The sequence below is a fragment of the Numenius arquata genome, chromosome 10 (genome assembly GCF_964106895.1).
Source record: "Numenius arquata chromosome 10, bNumArq3.hap1.1, whole genome shotgun sequence".
Classification (NCBI taxonomy): Eukaryota; Metazoa; Chordata; class Aves; order Charadriiformes; family Scolopacidae; genus Numenius; species Numenius arquata.
In genome coordinates this window covers 1,487,592-1,502,552 of record NC_133585.1, presented here as the reverse complement: position 1 = coordinate 1,502,552, position 14,961 = coordinate 1,487,592, and the positions used below count along the sequence as shown (strand labels likewise).

Here is a 14,961-nt window from a genome sequence, read left to right as displayed (position 1 = left end):
TGTCTTAAAAAAATAAATTATAGTGTTCAGAAGTGAATCTGAGCAGTTTGCTACTTCAGAATTGTATAATAAGAAACTGAAATCCAAGAGTAAAATTATAAAGCTTGTTATTGAGCCCAAGTTAATGTGTAAAAGCTGTTTCTTTGGAACTTGTAAAACTAATGTTATTTATGTCTCTTAATTTCTAACCCAAGGCTGCGTAAAGATCTCTCTGAGAGCTCTGCCCTGGTACAGAGTTTGAAAACAGATTTGCAGCGGAAAGAAGACGAGTACACAGATTTGAAAGAGAAATTTTCTGATGCCAAGAAACAAATTCAGCAAGTACAAAACCAGGTTGGTAACCATCGACCAAATGTTTCTTCTGCAAGTTTACCGTTATTAAAACCTCTTTTCACAAAACACAAGCTACAAATATTAGAAGTGATTCATAATAAGGCTATTTGGAGTGATATATTTAGAGTAACGGTGAATGTCAAGTTACACTGCCACTGAAGCTGTAAGCTGAATCTTACCAGATGTCAAAACACTGATTAGTGCAGATATTGAAAGGGGGATGTATGTTTTTTTAACATACATATAAAGGTTTGTGAAAAATATGGCTAATCTGGTTTTGGAGAAGGATAATCATCTTTATAACAGTAGCATTACATTGCTGTTTGTCCTGACTTCAAAGCTTCAGACTTGTGGAGGAAAAGCTGGACTAATCAGAAAAGGGAAACACTAACTTTTAGAGCCTTTTTGAAATCTGAGCTATGGTTTCTATTAAGGTTGGGGAGAAGAAATGAAATAATGGAGTAGCTGTTATTAATATTAACTGTTAGTATTTAGTTATCAAGTAGTAGGATCTCATGGGATATCGCAAGAACTTAAAATCCAAAAGGCTTTTGCAAGAGTTTGGGCTTGAAAGTTAAGCCTCAAAAGTATTACTGTCTTCCCCAGCAGCTCAATGCTTGAGGACCTTCTACTCAAACTCGGTGTATAATCCTCGGTTTGAAAAGTAGCGAGTAGTGAATGGGATCACCTTTTTTTTTTTTTAAGGACTCTTAATTAAAAGTATTTGGTTCTTTAGGTGACTTGCAGAGACTGTAAAAGGCTTGTAGGTAAATGACAGCTTTGGCTGTCTTTGTGCCTCGTGACAGGTGTGTACGATGCGGTCTGAGGAGAAATCCCTGAGGAGCAAAATTAATGAACTTGAGAAAATGAAAAACCAATTGAGTGAAGAATTAGAGATCAAACAGCGCACAATCCTGCAACTTAAAAAGGTATTTTATTTTTTAAAATTTTACTTGCTCTTAATTTTTTTAATTAATCCATCAGTGAGGCAAGCTTTCCAAGCAACTGGAAAAAGCTTACAGAAATTGAGGTAAAAATAAGATTAGCCAGCTGAAATTAGTCTTAATACATCAATGAAAGATGTTTAAAGAACTTCTTACTGCAAACACTGTCAAATTGTTTTAAATAGAGTAATCTGCCGAGTAAATGCATACTTTAATCCTGCAGATACTGATGTGTATATATGTATATTTTATATACAGCACTTCAATATGTTAAGGGTAACATAACTTCCTCTAAACTTTTTTTCAAAATCAGCTTGAATGCTCATTTAGACTCTAAAAATGAAAAGCTACTTCTTTCTAGCATGTATATTTGTTTCTTTTAACATGTTTTCTTTAATTTGCTTTCAATGTGATATTTAGGAGCAGATGAATAATGAGAAGCTGGAAGAAATCTCCAAACAGTATGAGAAAACATGTAAAGGTCAGAAAAATCCATTATTGTTCCTTTTTTTTGGTGCGGAATGGCAACAGTATGAGTTGTCAGATTGTTAATGGATTTGGAGTCTTGTATGCTTACATTCTAAAATACTGAGAAACTCCAACTTGGATATTAAAACATTACACTCGGAAAGTAGCACAGTTGGCCAACAGTTAGTTTCTCATTTAATGCGAGCCATAGTCTGACTGGCGTTAAACCTGAAACAAAAGCTCACCTGAATCAAGTTGATGAGAATCACAGAAGACTTTTGGATTTGGGTAATTCAGTAGAGATGCTCTAGTTCTTTCTGATAGAGCTTTTGATCTCAGGGAATGGGGAAACAACATATAATGAAGACACTTTGGGAGAGGATGATGGGAACTAGCAGAGGGCTCACCTGTAAATTCAATTTCAAATCTTCAGATCTGTGTGCAAAGGAAAAAATAATCGAAGATATGCGGCTGACGTTAGAAGAACAAGAACAGACTCAGACTGAACAAGATCGAGTGCTTGAAGCCAAATTAGAAGAGATCAACAGATTACTTTTAGGTAATTTTTCCATGGAAAGGGAGCAGGACGGGGGTCAAAATTGTTTTGGATGTATTGTGATAGCTGCTTTAAATGTCTGCTTTTATTTGTTGACTGCAATTTAAGCATTAATTTTGTGGTACATAAGAAACTTCTAACAGGTAAAGGCTACTGATGTCTGTGGTCATAGCTGATAAATCCAAGTAACTGTAGTAGAAGGATGTGAACGTGGTCAAATCTGCATTTTAAACTACCTATAATGTGACCTTATTTTGTTATTACTGCCCAGAACTGGAAGCCTGGAAGCGGAAGTGCAGAGAGCTGAATAATAACCAGAGCGAGAGTGACTTGCAGCAAAAGATGAGTAAAAAGGAGGAGAAAAACATAAATGAAAATGAGGAATTAACAAAGCTGGAAAAAGAACTGAAGGTAAAATATGGTGATGTAATCTATACTTAGTTTTAAAGCCATAACTTTCATTCATTTCATTTCATTCTCTGTGCCTGCCATTCAAACCCTGCTGCATTCTGTGCCCTTCAGTCTTGAAGTAGGAATAAGTTTTAACGTGTCCTGGAAGGCAGTATAAAAGGTTGAGAATTTGTAAATTAAAAGGGTTTCTTTACCATTACCTTTGGTGTAACTTTTACAGTGTTTGTGACTCACCCAGAGCACTTCTAGAGAAAAGAAAATTCCATTCCATGAAAACTTCCCAGTCTGAATAAGAAGTGCTAAAAATTAATTTTTTTCAATACAAAAGAGCAAATGAGAATGTAATACTAGCACTTGGGAGTACGCTGGAGTAAAACTCTGCTAGTATTTCTGTTAACTTGAAACAAATCCATTTAATGGTAATCTGGATATTCAGATTTCTTTTTTTGTTGCTTAATCTCTGTCTATGGTTTTGGTTTCATTAAAATAGGAAACTGAGGCGAAGTATCAAACTGAGAGAAAGAAGTGGCTGGAGGAAAAGATGGCACTCATAAGTCAAGTGAAAGAAGCTGAGAACCTTCGCAACAGAGAAATGAGAAAATTTGCAGAGGACAGAGAACGGCACGTAAAGCAACAAGCAGAAATCGTGAGTACTGGAGGTCCCAGTGGAGTCCCCTAGTGTAAGTCTTCAGTGCCTTTATCAGAGTCACACGGCAAAACCTCGCCGAGATCTCAGTCAAAAAGGAAGCACAGGAGGGTCACAAAATGAAAAAAACATTAGTACATAATGGGAGTTAACACCCTCATCCTTCCTATCCCATCACCGCCACCGCTCTGTGAATGCATCAAACCTGTCGTGTGTAAAACACCGAGTAACTTGCATCTATATGAATTGCTACTTAGTGAAGCTGAGAACATACATTGAAAAACAGCATTTGTTGCTTGGCTTTTCTAAAAGCGAGCAGAAGTTGACCAAACCAAGCTTCTTTCCAGGTATAAAGTGAAAATACTTGGTCAAAATGCTAGTGGTTTTGCTCCCCTATCGCTTTCCAAGTAGAGCCACTGGTAGTAGATAAGGAGGCGGATACCTCGCCTGTTCAATGGGCTGTGTCAAGGTCGCTCGCGGGAGACTTGTTAGCAAAAAAATCATGGAGTGAGCAAACAGGAGTGGCAGTTCTTATCAAAAAATCCCCTTCACAAAGCATTTAAATACGGATTTTCTGATCAAAGCATGGCTGGCTTTTGCATATTTGTAGTGAAACTAGTTCTGTGTGGGCTTTAAGATCTACCCAGGCTCTCAAGTTCACTAAGGTCATAAAATAGTACTAACTATGTGAAACCAAACTCCCAGAACATTTCAGTGTGTAGAAGTGGTGTTCAGTTGTAACCTATTTTTTTTCCCCATTTAGGAAAGACTCGCTGCGCAGCTGGTAGAAAAGGACAGCAATCTTCAGAAGTGGCGTGAAGAGAGAGATAAATTAGTAGAAGCTTTGGAAGTACAGCTCAAGACTCTGGCTTCTAACAACACTCAAAAAGATAAAGAAATAGCAGAACTGAAAGAGGCTGCGCTGCAGGGTGCACGAAAGGTCATCTCTGTTTCCTGTTTCTGTGTGACTTTTTTTTGTTATCCATTAATTCTGCAAAATATTATATTGCTCTTTGCATTTTGGCTTTATTTTTTGTTATTAAACACTGTCAGATTGAAGCCATTTGCAGCTAATTTAAAAAAGCTTTATTTGTAACAGTAACTGAAGTTCTAAAAGATTTAGTAGTTCAAATAAATGCTCAGGTCTATTTGATCCTTTAATTGCAAAGCTGGACTTGGAATCTGAAACAACTATCACATTTGCTGCCTTTTTCACAGCACCACAGACTTCATGAGCAAGTGAATGTCTATAGAAGTAGAGCAAAATTAAAAATTTTGTGTTACAGCTTCCCAGGCTGTTCTGTGACTTTTCTTCCCTTTAAATAGTGGCCGCTCGTACATGAAACCATGGGCTTTTTGTTGAGTGGCTGGCTGACTGAGCCTGCGATTCTAAAACTGATGCCACCAAGTAGTTGTAATGATGCTCGTGTACGTGTTAATGATGCCTTTTGCCAACCCTGCAATTTGTGGCAATTTTTGCTGTGTTCATTAGGATAAGGAAACTGATACAGAAGAACTAAGAAAACAGCTGGCTGAGAAAGACGACTTAATAAAGGAATTGAAACAACTCATTAACCATGAAAGTCTTCAATCTTTGGCAGAAGTACCTTTACCTGAAGGACAAGATAAAATAGATCAGTCTGTGAACAAAGAGGTATGTTTGGTGTATTTATAGAAGATGTCTACTCATGATATGTTGGTAGTAACTTCTGTTTTGTTGTTTTCTCAGCGCTTATTTCAGCGACATTGGGAATCTTCCAAAAGTTTATTTTCATAATTCTTTGTACTTCAGCTATATGTTCAGTTCTGAGCTCTTGTCCATAGTGTCTCTTCTCCCGAGAGTGAATGTGAGAGGGAGAAAAGTACTTTAATGAAATACCACTTCTCTATACATTATAGAAATTACATACCTGAGGGAAAAGCTTCTTAACTAATCCAGGCTCTAGAGATTTGGAGACATAATATTTGTAGTGTCATCTATTATGTCTATAATATGTGTATAAATATACATAGTTACATCTATAATGACGATTCTGTAGTTAAAGCTGCCAGCCCCTATGGGGATTCACAAGAACAAAACAGTATCTTGCATCCCCACTTAGGACCTAAGCAAAACAATATTTAAAGCTTACACAACTCTGGATATTTCCCGAACAAAAACTAAAAGACTTGCAGCTGTACTGACGCTCCTGATTCTGACCCAGCCCTTGTGTGCTACAGGAGCAGTGTTTAGGGAGGGAGTTCTCCTGCTACAGGGAATTAATGATATGTGGCTCTATTGCCAATTAATAAGGAACAGGGCTGAATGGGGATTTCCCAGCAGATCCTCCCCGGCTGCTGGAAGATGTGATTCTCCTTGTTGCAGAACAGGACTGAACGCCAAAATACATCTCTCTATCTCTTTCCTCTTGCCAAACAAGACACTCTGGGTAGCTTCTGCTATTTCATCAACTCGGCTAGTACCGTATAGATAAAGCTTGTGATGTATGAGGGAGGACAGAATAGCACCCAGAAGGGTTACTGCTTTATACAGCTTTTCGATAACACCTATGAGAGCATCATAAAATTAGGTTTTTGCTATAAAATTAGCTATAGAGAAGAATTGTTGTGGACAGCTGGTACTGAAGGGTTTGCCTTGAGCCAGCAGCAGCAATACTCCATGTTCTGAATGAGGAGAGGCTGCTGAAGGGTTATCCTGTGAGAAACTCTTACGGGCATGAAGTGAACGGGGTAAAGTTTTGGGGGGGAAAAGTCAAATAATTCTCAGGAAAGACATAGTGGAGGTAAAGAAGAAAAACTAAAGTGATCAAGGTGTTATGTATCTTCTACCTTCTGAGGAGCTGGCTCTGATCAGGAGAGGCTGAGGCCACCAGAGGGTTACGGGGCTGAGGTTCACAAAATCCTGGTTGCGGTGGGTAAACAGAAGGTAGAACTGTCCTTCCTAAAACTCTGCAAGAACTAGGCAGCACTTGGTGAAATTAATAGAAGATCATTTTAAAACAGTTAAAATGATCTTCATATAGGAATACGTTATTTTATCATTGCATCGTGAATAGATGTTACTGGCTTAAACTTATGTTGTCCTTCAGCCCAGGTGTTCATCAGCTGCCTGAGCTTCAGCTTTTATATTGTAGCTTTAGAAAACTCAAATATTTTGAGGTTTGCAGTCTAGCATAATCTTTATTTGTTCTAAATACTTACAGTTTATGGAAAACCAAAGCAAGACCAATCCTATAGATGGACAAAGTATTCCAGTACGATATGATGAAGTTAAAGAGAATTATTCGTTACCTCAGTGTCCTAGCAGTGACTCTTCGTTAAGTGAGGTTGGTATAAAACTTTTAAATTTGAAAATTTTACGTAGCTGTGTGGATTTCGTTAAATGTGGAATAGGGAAGAAAATGTGTCCTGTTGCCTGAACAATTCTCAAGTTTTATTCTGCAAATCCCTTTCTTGATGATCAGGTCACCTGATTTAGTGGCTTTTGGTAGAAATAAAAGCTGTATAATGTAATAATGGAATAATTATATCTGACTTCAGCTGTGCGCTCTTGAAAACGTACTTTCCACCAACGCTTATGAAGTGGTTGATGATCAGATAAGTCACCTGAAAAAAAAAAATACCTAAACCCTTTTAAATAGATAAGCAATAGCAGGGAAACTGGATTGGCTTTCTTCTGCTGCAGGATTCCTGTGTGTGGCTTTGTCAGCTACTGACACCAACCATTCCCATGTAACTTTTTGATTGTGGAACTTTTTTTATAAAAAAACCTGGTTTTTATGAGCCAGCTCCATTCCTGGCAGTGCAGCAGTGCTGGTGTTCCTGCTCAGAACCCTGGCAGTTGAAGAAGGTGACCGCCTTTGGGCTTGCCATGAGCTTGGGTCATTTTCCTTTCCGAGGGGAGGGAGGTACCCTGCAGGGGGGAAGCGGTACAAGGAGCAACAGCCCCTCGTCCCTTTGGGACCCTACTTCAGCAGGAGCAGATTTCTCACTGCCACCAACCCTATCACTGAGTAGTTCTGAGCAGCAGCAGAGTTTAAGATGAAGAAAGTTGTATCAGTTCTATTACTGCTCTACTCTCTCTCTCTGCCCTTGAGGAAAATGACTTGGAAACAAAGCATCAGGCTGAGTTTAGCAAGGAAAGCTTTAAGTTCTCTCATCGTAGATAGAAATGGTAACTTCAAAAATTAACAAAAAAATTTTAGAAAGTAAGAGTTAAACTCTGCTATAGTTGAAGTAGATTCTTCACTTCTACGTGTTCTGAAAGCTAACAGCTGGAAAATGGAATGCTTACTTTGCGATCCACTGGAGAGTGAAACATGTTATGGCTTTTTAACTCAGTCTTTTTAAAACTTGTTTTCTTAAAATTTCCATGTGCTTGCAGGACCGTTCAGAAATTGTCCTTGACTCTTGTGAAGTGTCCACAGAAAATGGAAAAACTAGTCGGTTCCCAAAGCCGGAGATGGAAATCCAGTTCACACCTCTGCAGCCCAACAAGATGGAGGTGAAGCACCAGGGCAGCACTTTACCGGTTACAGTTAAAATGCTCAAGCCGAGAAAGAAACGGAAGAGTGAAGAGATGGATGAGGTATGTTCTAGACCAACCCATAAAATACATTGTACAGTTTTTCAATGTATTACTCGGATCCTTTTTTAAAATTCCATCCCTATCTTCTAATTCTTATTGAATCCTACAGATATATCTAGGGTAGATTGTGACCTCTTTCCTTCCCTCCCTGCAAGTGCTGGATCTCTGGCCTCTGTTGAATAAGGTCATAGACTTCAGTTTATCCAGATTTGTCCTTGATTTGCACTTTCTCTTTACCTTTTCCCTTTTCTCTCTCCCTGCTGGTCTGATTTGCTCCAGTTGCTGGCTGTGGTCTGGGGGGTTACAGACCAGTTCTACAGAATTACTCCTTTTGGCTTAGGCAATCATTCATAGCAATTATAATCTCTTCTATTAGGCAATTACAAGTTCAGTCCCTGGGATTAATCAATGCATTTCAGAGTTTCAAGACCACTTCCTTTGACTTTATTTCTCCAGCCTGTGTTTTCTTTGATTTTTTTTTTTTTTTTTGTACTTAGAGGGATTATATAGAACTGATTGTACCAGCACCTGACCCTTCCTGTCTTCCATAAAACTTAATTCCTCTGTAATTCCTCCAGTTGTGCTGGGTTGCAAAAGTGACTGTTAAAATCTGTATAAGTTAATTCACCTGGAATTCAACACTTCATTCTGGAATAACATCCAGAGTTGAATTAAACTACTTGTGTCTTAAACCAATTTTCTTCAAGAGTAGGGTTCTCTCAGGCTGCTGGAAAAGTAGGTGTAAAAATAACCACCCTCCTGAAGGCACTGGGAAAGTACCAAACTTACCTACAGATCAGCATATTTCCTCTACCATAGTTACCCAAGTTGTTAGAGAAGGCTGTTTTACCCATCCATTTAAATGGTATAACATTTGGCTAAGGAACTTTTTAATTACATGGAACTAAACTTAAAAGTACCTTATTGCTGTTATTCACCTGAGTGTTACTCTTCAATGTTATTTTCATGTTACTTATGCTAAACAGAAATAGATTATAAAATGCTTGAATAACTTTAACTGTCACAAGTCTACTGAAGGCACAATTACTTTTTTTAATTTCCTAAAACTGGAAAGCACATTCTCAGCACTAAAACTAAGGACTGAGGGGAAACCTGTGGTACTAAAATAACCGTGTACTGTTCATCTCAAATTTTTAAAAGATAAAACAAAAACTCCTTGTATTTTTAGAAACAAGCAGAACCAAATCCTCTTTCCCTTTCTGCCACTGCTATCCGTCAGCACGGCTATCTGTTATCTGAAATCTCTTGGCACCGCTTCACAAGATAGAAGATGTCTTTTACTGACACCTTAACACGGAGGCTGTTTTTACTGTTGTCACCATGAATCTGAATTTACATTTATTGAGTTTCTTTCACAAGTAAACTCAATGGACTTCTTAAAGCCAAAAGTACAGGAAATAAGAGAGAAAAGACAATAGTAAATGCCAGACTGGTTTGACTGTGGGTGTTTCTAGTTCCCTTCTACAAGTCTGTTTGGGGTTTGATTCACACTTGACCAGTTACCCCCATCAGTACTGGCCAGTCCCTACGCTCAGTCCTAGCATTCAAACAGTGGCTGCTTCTCTAATAGAAATAATTGTGTTTTTCTCCAGAAGAATCCTAGTTAAAATTTGTCATATTTATTTCCTTAGGATTTTGTGAAAAGTGAGAACAAGAAAAATGCAAAATGTGCTGTGACTGATTCACCTTCTACAAGCAACAAGAAAACGGTTTGGTTTTGTTCTAGTTCTGAAGTTAATTTGGCCTTTTCTGTAATGGTGGCTTTGTGAGAGGAGCAAACATTCCTACGCAACAGTATCTTACCTTTATCTATGTAATTGAATAGGATTCTTAAACACTTATTTTACCTTCCTACTAAATTCTATAAGCAAACCAAAGAGAGTAAGTCTGTATTTGCCCAGAATGTGTACGAGCTGCAGCAGACAACGGTTCAGGGGGAAGGATGTTGCATATTGGAAAGTTATGAAGACTAGTTTGAACATACTATTAGTGTATGTGGTGTTACAGGCAATGCCTTTGAAGTAAAACTAAGGTTCATGTCATCTATAGTCATGACAATTATAAAAAGATTATTTTAGGCCTTGGTAATAACCTGGGTGGGTTCTGAGGGTGGGGAGTAGATTTATTTTCCCCACCAGTTTCCTCTTGTTTTATTTATAACTAGAATATTTCCTTGTAGTTTTATAACTTTGAATCTACTTTTTTTTTAAAGAAACTATTTGTGTCCTATATTACTCATGCCTTTAAATGTATTCTGTGAAATTTTGACAAGTTTTTTTCTTCTGGGTGTAAAATGAGATATACTAACGGTACTACCAATGTAGGCAAATGGGCAGAGGTGCCAGTAGCAAAGCTCAAAGTGTCAGCTTGAAAGTAACACTGAAGTCAAATAAAATGGAATTAAACTTGAAGATAAGTCAATTTTCAACTTAAACAATGCTCTTGTATTTCTGTACAGACATCTACCACTCAGTCGTTCAGAAAAGAATACTCCTTAAGAAAGCAAAAATCTACTTCAAGTAAAATGTCGGATAAAAAGAAAGATGGAACGCTACAAAAAATTGGAGATTTTTTCCAAAGTTCTCCTACTATTATTCACTCTAAAGGTTCGTACAGAATAGCTAAGGCTTTTTTCATGTTCTCTGGGCATTGTAGAATGGCTTTTTTTCTGCTGTAATCTATTAATGTGCATGGTGTTAAAGGACATGTCTGCTGTACTAAGTTGTTCTTTCATTTATGAACTAATGGAGTCTGAGCCAAGGCGCCCTGTACTGAACCTTGCGGAGCAGAAAAGGCTGCCTTGACTGCAAGGGCCACACAGTTCTGAAGTTTAGGTTAAGTGTGAAAAGTAGCCCGAGTGGAATGAAAGGACACAGTGTGGAAAATGTGCTTATAAACTTACCATAAAAGCAATGATAACTGTTAAGCTCAAAATGTCCAAGTGACTTTGTTCTTGCTTACAATAGAAGAGTTAAGGGCAATTTCAGAAACTTGCCCGACTGCTCTGAAAAAATCAAGAGCTGAATCCAAACTCCAAATCTTACCTCAGAATCATGCAATAGTTTGGGCTGGAAGGGACCTTTAAAGGTCATCTTGTCCAACCTCCTGCCATGAGCAGGGACATCTTCAATCAGACCAGGTTGCTCAGAGCCCCGTCCAACCTGACCTGGAATGTTTCCAGGGATGGGGCATCTCCCACCTCTCTGGGCAACCTGGGCCAGTGTTTCATCACCCTTATTGTAAAAAGTTCCTTCTGTCAAATCTAGATCTTCCCTATTTCAGTTTCAAGCCATTGCCCCTTGTCCCATCGCAACAGACCCTGCTCAAAAGTTTGTCTCAGAAGTTTCTCCTCAGGGCTGCTCTCAGTCCCTCCATCCCCAGCCTGTGCTGGGACCAGGGGTCCACCCAGAGGCAGGACCCTGCACTTAGCTCTGTTGAACCTCATGAGGTTCACACAGACCCACTTCTCCAGCCTGTCCAGGTCCCTCTGGATGGCTTCCCATCCCCCACCACTCAGCTTGGGGTTGCCCACAAACTTGCTGAGGGTGCCCTTGATCCCACTGTCCATGTCATTAATGAAGACCCTGAACAGTGCTGGTCCCAGTATGGACCCCTGAGGGACACCACTGGTCACTGATCTCCATCTGGACATTGAGCACTGTTGACCATTTTTAATACAGTTTTCTTTACTCATTAATTTTGAGGCTCACAAAACCAGTAAGACATTGATTTACAGTATTTTTTTTTCTTCTAGCAAAGAAGCTGATGGCGACATTAAGTTCTCCCAAGTCTGCAGAACCAGAAAGTGTCAAAGAAAACGATCTCAAGCCAAAACGAGCCAAGAGAAAGCTGTATTCAACTGACATTTCTTCCCCTCTAGATATCCCCGCTTCTTCGGTAAGGGATTACAGGTCACTGTTCTGTCCACTGTAATGCGTTTCTGTAGCCTTGGCTTAAAATAAACTATTAGGGGGACAGAACGAACCTAAAGGTCTGATCAAGCTGCAGAAGAGGTTTGAAAGTACTGACTTATTTCTTGATTCTGCCTAATCATTCCTTCTGTTTTTTTCTTCCTGCCGTTTTCCTTAATTTGCTATTGAATTTTCTGTAAGTTCTGGGAATAAGTATTAGAGATTAGAAGTGAGAGCTGCTTTCACATCACATTTTTCTTTGGACTGTGGTGTTTATTTCAGCAAAAAAGGATTTTTTTTTCTATGTTCCCAGTATTTGTTGCTTCCTATACTGCACTAAAATGGTCTCTCTCTCCTGGAGACCCCTGACTAAAAGATAAAAGGCAAATTTCATTCTGAAAACAGCTTCTGGGAAAAACCCCACTGTTGGGTACGTGGGTTTAGAAGTACCTCTCATTTGTCTCTGAAGAAATGCTGAGCAAGTCTTGAAATATTGTCTTTTTCAGGTCTTTATAGAACAAAAAGAGAAGGAGAGTGATCATCTAATCATCAAGCGACGGCTACGATCAAAACCAGCAAAATAATCTTGCAACAGTGTGTTTTTATTTCCTGGTTCGGGCACATTCCTGTTGTATCTATTACTTCCTATAATACTTAGTCTGTATATAGATGTATAGAATTGTTCTGGTGGTTTCCAGTTCTGACACTATTAAAGCTGAAATACTGTTCAAAAAAGCTGGTCTCTGAATCGGTTCTTTAGGAATGGTGTCTTTGGAAGTGTTAATAATTTACCCATTGTGCAGTAAGGACTGTGCCTGTCTGGAATGATTAAAGGTGCTTTCTTTAGGTGGCAGTGTATCTACTGTAACTTTGAGTGGGGAAAAAAAATTAGTACAAGTCAAAACTTGGATATATCCTTAAATTCTTTTAAAAGATTCAAAAAAAATTCTGTGAAGGGACAAAATTAAGGAATTGGCACTATGTGAAGAAATATGTTGTTCATCACTTGGGTGGTTTTGACTGTCTTTTATTTACTCTTCTAAATAAGGTAATTTATAAACATAATATTCTTTCTTTGGGGATTATAATATCCATAAATAGTTATAATCTGCTATTAGAAGTGACCCACTCTCAGACATTTGACATTCTAACCATCCAGTTCTGCTTACCTACTCTTTATATAGTGGGGCTTCATCTTATAATCAGTGACTGAGTAAACACTTAAAACACTTTTCATTTCATTAATGTAACATTTACTTGGGTCTCAGGCAGTGACTGCATTTCATAGGGTTCTGTGTCGTGTGGAGAACAGTATGGGTCATCTTTCAGGAAAAATCTGAAATTACTTTGAAAATGACCCGTTCTTGCCATGGCTGAAGCGAGACGATCCCAGTAAGTGATCATTGACTCGAACTCGCTGCTCGTGCAGTTTGCTTATCTTTATTTTCTTGAATTACTGCCAGCCTTACAACATTGTTTTTACTTGGATTATTGGATTATATTCATTACTGACATTAAAATTGCCTTTCTTGAAAGAAAAAAAAGTGACCTTAAATGCAGTTTAGGTTTAATAACAAATATGACCTTTAAAAATGGAAATCAATGTCAAAATGGTCATTAGTCATTTCTTTAGTAGAAGTAGTTTCCCTTTAATTTTTATGTGACTGTAGCTTAAATGTGGACAGCATGGCTGTGAGTCACTCTAGTGGCAGCAAACCCACAGGGTTTTCTCTCCTCCAGTTGTATGCTCTTCCATATCTTGTCCTTAACAAAGCAAGATTGATGTTTTGTCCTTTCTAACTTGCAAGTGGCAAAGGGAGCCTGATGCCCGAATCATTCAGCTCTTCCATTGCTCCAACTTTGTGTCTTCACCTTCTGTTGGTGTGAATGAGAACTCAGATTTCATTAGCTCACACCTGGTGTTGCCATCTTCTTTCTGCCCTCTTTTCATTCTAGTAGAAAAATGTAAAGTCCAGGTGATGGTCAGATAATTCTGAACACTAATAAATGCAATGCCACTTACTAGCTCTGTATGGGTAAGATTTTGTACTTTGACCCCCTCTGTCCTTCTCCAGATCTTCTGTTTTCTCCTCTCTGTGGTCCAGGTGTCTGGATCGATCTCTTTCAGGGCTATGGAAGAGCATTGCAGTGAAGATTCTTACCTTCTGGAGGTGCAAGTTGCTCACCTTGCAGAAGTCTCATAGCTGGGGACAGTAAATAAACAAGGTGAAGTCATATAATGGTCCTAAACAATGGGACAGGAGTTGGGATATTTATTCTTTGTCTTTCTCTTAACATCTTGTCTGGGTTTTTTTCCCGTTTTTAGCAGATGTTCTCAGCCAGGTGTTCCTCTTGACCCTTAACTCGATGTTTTTTCTGAATAGCTTCAGTTAATTTTAGAACCCCTCAGCATGTGCCTGTTTCACCAGATCGTTCCTTCCCTCGTGTGTAACCTCGCGCTTGCCAGCGCTGAATTTCATCTGCCACTGCCTTGAACGACGGTTTGATTTGTCAAACGATTGCTTGTCATCAAATCATCAAATGGCCTTAGAGCTCTTATTGAACCAAAAGCATTTGCAAGGTAAAAGCAGGATTGGAAGGCTGCTGGATTACTTGGTTGTTGCACGTAGGATTTCTATTGATTCAAATGTGTGGAAAGTGATAGAAATATCTCTATTTCAGACATCTCTGAAATTGCTGATTGCTAATCTTTGTTCTCCCTGTCAAATATAAAATTTGATAGTTTCAAACAGCTTATGCTTCTTTCTGATTTTGTGGGTAAATAACAAACGACAAAACATTTAACAATTACTGTGATAAATTGCAATTCTTTTTTTTTTTTAATTAAACATGCCTGTTTGGGTCTTCACAGAGCCAGTTGTGTCTCATGTCCAACAGCAAAATCCCCGGGAGATGGCGCTTGGACACCGCTTGAGGTTTTGAGACTCCGCAGGGAATTTCAGCTTCAGGGGGCAGAAATGTTTTACTTTGTCTTAAACTAACCCACTTTTCATCCCGTTTAGCCACACTGCATAAAACCTTCAGAACGGGGCCTTGCTGGAATATATTCTCTTGGCAAAGTC

General features: G+C 38.6%; 1 protein-coding gene across 1 annotated transcript in view; it reads left to right on the top strand.

Moving 5' to 3' along the window:
• KIF20B (kinesin family member 20B) overlaps nt 1-12,462 on the top strand; it is a 30,667-nt gene extending 18,205 nt beyond the window's left edge. The window contains exons 20-33 of the mRNA XM_074154514.1: nt 195-333; nt 1,140-1,262; nt 1,698-1,758; nt 2,179-2,304; nt 2,573-2,712; nt 3,203-3,358; nt 4,122-4,298; nt 4,851-5,012; nt 6,562-6,684; nt 7,743-7,946; nt 9,599-9,676; nt 10,426-10,573; nt 11,722-11,864; nt 12,385-12,462. Of these exons, the coding sequence (XP_074010615.1) occupies nt 195-333; nt 1,140-1,262; nt 1,698-1,758; nt 2,179-2,304; nt 2,573-2,712; nt 3,203-3,358; nt 4,122-4,298; nt 4,851-5,012; nt 6,562-6,684; nt 7,743-7,946; nt 9,599-9,676; nt 10,426-10,573; nt 11,722-11,864; nt 12,385-12,462 (1,858 nt within the window). The remainder of the gene's footprint in view (nt 1-194; nt 334-1,139; nt 1,263-1,697; nt 1,759-2,178; nt 2,305-2,572; nt 2,713-3,202; nt 3,359-4,121; nt 4,299-4,850; nt 5,013-6,561; nt 6,685-7,742; nt 7,947-9,598; nt 9,677-10,425; nt 10,574-11,721; nt 11,865-12,384) is intronic.
• Nucleotides 12,463-14,961: the final 2,499 nt, after the last annotated feature.